The sequence below is a fragment of the Otolemur garnettii genome, unplaced genomic scaffold, assembly GCF_000181295.1.
Source record: "Otolemur garnettii isolate 467f Iridium unplaced genomic scaffold, OtoGar3 scaffold00032, whole genome shotgun sequence".
Lineage (NCBI taxonomy): Eukaryota > Metazoa > Chordata > Mammalia > Primates > Galagidae > Otolemur > Otolemur garnettii.
The window spans coordinates 1,515,004-1,522,728 of NW_003852427.1; the positions used below are offsets into that span (position 1 = coordinate 1,515,004).

At 52.3% G+C, this 7,725-nt stretch overlaps 1 protein-coding gene across 1 annotated transcript in view; it reads left to right on the forward strand.

The window, feature by feature from the left end:
- Positions 1 to 297: 297 nt before the first annotated feature.
- The window catches only part of DNAH1 (dynein axonemal heavy chain 1), an 86,726-nt gene continuing 79,298 nt past the window's right edge, over positions 298 to 7,725 (forward strand). The window contains exons 1-5 of the mRNA XM_023513042.1: positions 298 to 630; positions 1,630 to 1,702; positions 4,344 to 4,518; positions 4,905 to 5,061; positions 5,946 to 6,078. Coding sequence (XP_023368810.1) covers positions 298 to 630; positions 1,630 to 1,702; positions 4,344 to 4,518; positions 4,905 to 5,061; positions 5,946 to 6,078 — 871 coding nt within the window. The remainder of the gene's footprint in view (positions 631 to 1,629; positions 1,703 to 4,343; positions 4,519 to 4,904; positions 5,062 to 5,945; positions 6,079 to 7,725) is intronic.

Here is a 7,725-nt window from a genome sequence, read left to right on the forward strand (position 1 = left end):
CTGCTCATTCAGTCCTTAACTCTGTGGGGCTCATTTCTCACATGTGGTATGCATGGCAGGCTCCACTGTCTCCTGGTGGGACTCTTCTGGCTGTGTGTCTGTCCAGTTAGGAGGAGAACACTCCCACCCTCCTGTCTCCCTTCTGTTATGGGTCAAGGGCTGGGGTTTGTTGCAGGGAGGCAATTTCAGCATCCAGGTACCATGCTGTCCCTGGTGGCTGAGGAAGAGGTTAGCAAGGCTGTGACATGGATATCTTCTCCTAGGAGCTCTGGCTGGGGCACCTCCGCAAGAAGCAGCATGGCGCAGCCTAGCAGAGAAGGCGCTAATAAGCGAAATGTCCGTCAGGGACCAGAGTGCAGCGATATCCCTGAGGACCAAGAGTGCAGTCTGCGGATGATTCCTAAGAGCCCTGACTATACCCTGGGACCAGATTATGGTTTGGGGAATTCTCCTCCAGGTCCTGACCCCAAGCCTCTACTTTTACCTCTCCCCCTGACTCCACCCACACTCTCAGACTTGGGGCAGTCCCAGAAGTCGCCCCTGACAGGAACTGATAAGAAGTACCCACTGATGAAGCAGCGTGGGTTTTACTCTGACATCCTCAGCCCTGGGACCTTGGATCAACTTGGGGTGAGTATGGCAGCCATCCCCTGCCAAGCGTGAGCCCTCTCTGTCGGCTCTGTTCACCCATCCTTTCATTCTTCTCTCCATCAGTCCATCTGTTCATTTAGCCATCAGCCTGTCCATCCATCTGTGAAATTTTCCATCCATCTACTCCCCTTTTCTCCCCATCCAACCATCAATCCATCCATCCATCTGCTTTCTGAACATCCTTTCATCATTACTGAGTTCCTGATGTGTGCCAGGCCCAGGACTGAGCCCTGGAGATACAGTGGGGACGAGACATCCATATCCCTATTGTGGCGGGGCAATGGCTTTGGTAGTGAAGCCCCACTCCCCCAGCTCTGGCTGGGAGGCGTCCATGGATAGCATACTGCTGAGATCTAAGACAGGGGTACATAGTTGTGTGAATTAGGGGCTGGGGGGTGTGTCTCAGGCAAGCGGGAATAGCAGGCACAAAGACCTGGGGCTCCTTAGAGAGGACATGGCTTGTGTGAAAGAGAATAGAATGTGAGGGAAGAGATCAAGGCATGAGGCTGGGGGTAGTGGCAAGATTCGGGAATGACTGGGAGAGAATGTGGAGAGCCTTGTAGGTCCCAGGCAGCCTTAGGGAGGTTTTAGGCAGGTAAGGAGCCAAGAGACAGGGAGAGAACCCACTGATACCTACTGTACCAGTAGTGCCAGAGTGGCCCTTGGGAGAGGAAGTACTTGCAGAGATACCTCTGGTCTTGCCTTACCTGCCTTGTGGCTCGGCCTCAGGACACGTGCTGGGCGTATTCTCAGAGCTGGGTGGGGCCCGGAGTGTCCCAGGTGGCTACAACTTGTCCCAGGATATAGTCTTTAATGAGGAATTGTACATACTCTCTGGTTCTACCCCATCCCTGTGTTCCTGCCCCTGGGGTGCTCTCTGGTGGGATTTAGGGGAGGCCCCTGGCCTTGTGGTCCGTCCCAGGTCCTGATTGTCTGTGGGATATTTACACACTCTCAGGCTCTGCGGTTTGGTTTCAGGATGTATGCCGTGGCCCCTGCATGAACCAGAACTTCCTGAGGCAGGCTGACCTTGACAAGTTCACCCCTAAAGGTCAGTGCTCAGAAGGGCCACATGAGTGGTCCTGGTGGGGATGTAGCAGCAGGGCCTCTGGACTTGGGGAGATGTCTCTTCCTGGCTGGGCCAGTTTCCTCAACTGTAAAAGGCAGGTGATAAAAGAGAAGGAGCCTCATGAGGGCTGGGCTCTTGGTGAGTGCCCAGTGAGCTCCAGCTACTGCAGTGGCACCATTACTCTTAGAGGAGCTATGACAATGACAGCGGACTGGGTTGAGGATGCTGGGGCCAGTGCCATAGTTCTCTCTGCTTGCCTGGGGTCAGAGGGGAATTATCTGTGTCTTTTCTGCCTCCCCTGGAGTGTGGGCCCAGGGAAGGCCAGGACTGTATCTGAGCTGCTTCCTTCACCTCAGGTGAAGGTGTCCCCAGCTAGGCCTGCCCCTCTCCTCCTCGGGCAGATAGGATGCCCTCTTCCATCAGACACAGGTGCCCTTGTCTTCCCTTCCTCTTCACCCTCAGGAAAGGCCTGACTCCTTGTTGGCACTGCCCAAATTAGTGCTCTTGGAATCCACTGGTCTTCTGTGAACCCCCTAAACTGACACAGAAGACATAACACATGCATGCATTTGTATGGTCAGTTATCTGAGGATCTGGCCTACTGTTTTCAATAGTCTCACAAGTATTTGTGGCCCCCCAAATGGTTACAAACCACAGATCCCAGGGTTGTGGGATACTGGGAATGGTGCTCCTACCATCCATGACAGAGTAGGGATGGAGAGGGTTAGCAGCTTGGTGGCTCCACCCACATGAGAAAAAGCAGCCCCCCAAAGACCACAGGATGATGTCAATCAGGGTCCTTGGAAGCCAGCAGTAGACATCCTCTCTGCTGTCCAAGGACTAATGGAGAGTTGGAGAAGCCTGCCTGGGTTGGCAGGTGGAGCAGGGGCTGGAGGCTGGTGTGGCTTTCTTGGCCCTGCCTCTTTCTTGGCCCTTGTGTAGTTGTGGAAGTGGATGGGTCACAGACTTATAGGTTCAAGACCTGGTGCTTAGGGGTCTGAAAACTGTCTTCATAGCTGGACTTTTGGGTGCTGTGGGGTTCCTTGACCACCTGATAGCCCTGGTGAGAGAGCAAACGCCTACTGAGGGTGAGAGGCCTCCACCAAATTCTGGATACCACCCCAGACCCAGCCTCCACAGGTTCTGTGGACCCCACATAACATTATTAAGGAGGATCTCCTTGCAATGTGACTACTTCTTGACCTCAGAGAAGCAGTGAGATCCTGAGAGGGGTCTCTAGGGTCTCCCAGGGTCCTTGGGACTCTATGGACCCTTCTTCCAGGAGAGTAGATGGGGCTGTCAATGGGCTGTGCAGACCTTACTGAGCCCCTGGGAAATGTGGCCCTCTCCCTTCTCCTTCTGAGGCCTATGCCCACATCCCCCTGCCTAACTATATGGTCTGTTTGTCTGGGACTTTCTTTTTTTTTTTTGAGACAGTCTCACTATGTCACCCTGAGTAGAGTGCTGTGACATCACAGCTCACAGCATTCTCAAGCTCTTGGGCTTAAGCAATTCTCTTGCCTCAGCCTCCCTAGTAGCTGAGACTACAGGCACCTGCCACAACCCCTGGCTATTCTTTTTTTTGGGGGGGGGGTTGGAGTTGTGGTTGTTGTTTGGCAGGCCCATGCTGGGTTCGAACCCACCAGCTTTGGTGTATGTGGCTGGTGCCCTAGTCTCTGAGCTATAGGTGTCAGGCCTGCCTGGGACTTTCTATTCCACTGAGCACCCTGTGTCCCAGGAAAACTGAGATGGTTGGTCACCATATCAATGGGTCTGTCCCCACCAATTCTCCTCCCTTAGACCCAGAATGGAAGCATCTGTCTGCCCTGGTCATTTAAGTAGGGATAACATTTTATGACATGAGGGTCCTATAGAGCCAGAGATCCTCCAGTATCTAGGATGCCTCAGCCTGGAAATGACCCCAGAGAGTGAATATCAGACTCCAAGATGCTGGGGGAACCTCTTGGGTAGGGGTGGGAGGAATCATTCCATTTTGTCCTCCTGTCCAATTGTATGTAACCCTCATCTGTAGTTTAACTCAGCACCTGAATTGAGCAATGTCCCCTTGTGCTGGGAACATCCAGCATGCTGGCTCTGGGTGGGGAGAGCAGGGCCAGGATAGACCTACTGGCCTTCACCCCTCCAACCCTTCATACATTTCCACATATATCTTCTCCCCACCACTGCCTGGCCATAGTTGGGCTTTGAGCTTCCCATTCCCCAAAGCATCACATCTAGTACCTGGCTGGATAGTGATTCATCTTTTTTTTTTTCCCCCCCCCAAGATAGAGTTTTACCTTCTCGGCCTCCTTAGAATGCCATGGCATAATAGCTCACAGCAACCTCAAACTCTTGGGCTCAAGTGATTCTCTTGCCTCAGCCTCCAGAGTAGCTGGGACTGACAATAGGTACCCGCCACAATGCCCGATTATTTTTTAGAGACAAGGTCTCATTTTGGCTCAGGTTGGTCTCGAACTCACGAACTCAGGCAATCCACCTGCCTCGGCCTCCCAGAGTGCTAGGATTACAGGTGTTAACCACTGCACCTAGCCTAGTGATTCATCGTATTGAGGAGGGACTCCAATCCCAGCCCTGAAACCTCTGCCTCTGCCTCTACCTGCAGTTATAACCTTTGAGGTTCCCAAGGACTTTGAGGAGCTCATTGAGCAGCAGCGCATTGGAACCACCACCCAGCTGCTCTCCCAGACTGACTTTCCCCTGCAGGCCTATCAGCCCAAGGTGCAGGTGCCCTTCCAGGTGCTGCCAGGCCAGTGCCCCCGCAAGATTGAGATTGAGAGGTATGGCTGGGTGGGCTGTGAGGGGAGACTGTGTTCTGGGAGGCATCTGCCCAACTTAGGACATCTGTGCAACAACCTAGGATCACTAGGTGACAATCTCCATGGCAGAGTCTATACAGTGTTTAGACCAAATCTTCTAGCTCTTTGGTCTCTTAACAGGAACAAATTGTTTTCCTTGCTGTGGAAGCAGGGAGGGTGCCATTTATGTCAATGAAATGGGCTTGTGGGGCAGGACAAAAGGGCAGTTGGAGCCTAAGACACCACCCTCAGCCCTCACTTCCTGGGCCACACCCCTACTATCACAACCCCGTGGGCCCTTGCTGAAACCCATGGAGCTACTGGCATGAGCCAAGCCATCCTGAGGTCCCCACCCTGCCCTTGGCCAGGAGGAAGCGGCAGTACCTGAGCCTGGACATCGAGCAGTTGCTGTCCGATGAGGGGATCGACTCCAACAAGCTCATGCCCAGGCACCCAGACCTCAAACATCCCCACACCATTGAACAGGGACATGACCCGCTCTTCCCCATATATCTCCCGCTGAAGGTGAGCCAGACTTCCGTGAAAAGTTGATGGATGGGTGGGGTGCAGCTGGCTGAGGATCAGGATCAGGCCCAAAAGGGGACTCTGTGCCAATCACAAGCATTCATTTGTCAGACAGGACACTCAGTCATGAGAACTCACCCCAGGGACCTCGAGCATCCCAAGCAGGCCCTTGGGATGCTGATGTGCTGCTGTTTTCCTGGAAGCCAGGGTAGCTTATATGTCTAGTTTCTGCCTCTAGTCCACCTGTGAGCACCCAGAAGCAGCCTACTCAGACTGTAGGGCAGTGTACAGGCCTCCCTGGCCAGTCCCACCTGGGGTGGGAAACTATGCTGGGGCTCACTAAAATGGGGGAGATCAGGGATGCAGGAGGGCATCAGTGCCACCTCCCTGGGGCATAGCTGAGGGAAACTGAGTTCAGAGAGAAGGAGAGGGGAGCATAGCCTGGCTGTGGCTTTCACCCACCTCCCCTCCCTTCCTCTCTGTGGCCCTGAGTATCTCTTGCCTGGTGGTGGCTGTGGGGAGGCAAAGCTGAATCTAGCAGCACATCACCCTTCTAAGAACTGCCTCCTGATAGCCCTGCATCTCCAGCATTTCTGAGTCAGGGTAGGGTGCTCAGGAAAATCCTAGTGCCACCTCTTCCTTTGGGCCTCAGCCGGATGGTTGTGGGCAATGGTAGAGAGAGCCCACATCCTGCTTTGAGTGCCCAGACACTGCTCTGTCTGAGCCTTGGCTGGATGGGGACCCAGGCTTTACCCAGCCCAGACCCTGCATACCTCTGGGAGCAGCAGAGGAGGGGGCACAGCCTCATCTGGGAAGAAGACCCCAGCCCAGCCAGGCCCCATTAGGGGAGCTGTGTCTCCTGAGGTTTGCCTGCTTTCTTACAGGTGTTTGACAATGAGGAATTTGACTGTCGGACACCCAAGGAGTGGATCAACATGGGCTTGGAGCCAGGGTCTCTGGATAGGAAACCTGTTCCTGGAAAAGCCCTCCTACCTACTGACGACTTCCTGGGGCATGGTGAGCAGGACCAGCTGGGGAGAGGGACACCATCTTGTTGGCAGCAGCCCTGCTATGAACTCTTGGGCTTCCCTGGGACCTGGTAGCCAAGGAAGGTGAGGTACCTTTTGGGGCTCCCAGCTGGGATACAGGCCAAGAAGCTGGCCAAACAGAGGTAGGAAGTACAGGGGCCAGGGATGATGCTGTCAAGAAAGCTAGGAAAGGGACAGCTGGGTGGTGTCTAGTGTTAAAACAAAAACTTTGATTTATTGGAAATAAAAAACATACATGATTATTGGAAATGTTCAAATGTGCATTAGGAGCATAATTCCAGCCCATCTACCCCATTGCCCAGAGTCATCATTGCTCCACCTGTAACTCTGACCTCGCTTTTGCATCTGTGTGAACAACAAACACTGTTACACTGTCACACACACAAGCACACTCACTGTCGTGCACGTCCTCTCATGCACTCCTACACACAGTCACATTCACGGCACGTTTTCACCACACAAACACATGCTGATATACCTACTGTCCCTGGTCTGCAGTGCTATTACACAGCACCCCCACATGCCCATTTGATGGTACACAGACTTGCCTTGTCTGCTCACAGAGTGTCCTTGGCTCCTCCTCTGGCCTCTACCTTGATGGCCATGGAGGTCTACCTTGATGGCCATGGAGGCTCCTTCTACTATTCCCACTGTCAGAAACAGTGCCAGTGTGAGTGTCCAGGGCTACTGTCTGCACTGTGAGTCTGGGTCTCTGTGCAGGCATCCTAGAAAGGTCTGACTCATCACTTTGGAGGCTGCAGGTGGCTATTCCCCTGTGCAGGGCTGAAGGCTAAATTCTAGTTATCGGATCTTTGTTGGAAGCCTACTGGGTGGACAAGATGCCGTGGAGTGGGGAGTAGGTCCAGTGGGCCAGCCCCCAGGAGGGAGGCAGGATTGTAAGAGCAGTGAACTGGTTTTAAGACTGTGCAGTGAGTTCATTTAGCAGACTATAAATTTATGTTTCATTTTAAAAACATTTTTTTATGAAACTATAACTTTGTACATTGATGCATTTATGGGGTTCAGGATACTGCTTTGATATACAATGTGAAATGCTTACATTGCACTAAGTAACACGTCCATCACAATTATACTCATTTCTTTTTTTTTTTTTGGTCGGGGCTGGGTTTGAACCCACTACCTCCAGCATATGGGGCCAGCGCCTACCCTTTTGAACCACAGGTGCCGCCCATACTCATTTTTTAATAGCTTTAAAATGCACCATTGCATCATGCACATTACATGAGATCCCCCTAAATACCCTCCCTCCTCCTATAACCCCCCTCCCCTCTCTCTCCTTTTCCCTTCTACTTTCTGGACTATAGTTATGATTTGCCATTCGTATGACTGTGTAGGTGATTATATATTGATTTCATAGTAGTATTGAGTACATTGGATATTTCCCCCCCCCATTTTTGAGATCTTTACTAAGAAGGATATGTTCCAGCTCCATCCAGGTAAACATAAAAGATGTGAAGTCTCCATCTTTTTTATGGCTGCATAGTATTCCATGATGTACATATACCACAATTTGTTAATCCATTCATGAGTTGATGGGCACTTGGGCCGTTTCCATGTCTTGGATATTATGAATTGGGCTGCAGTAAACATTCTG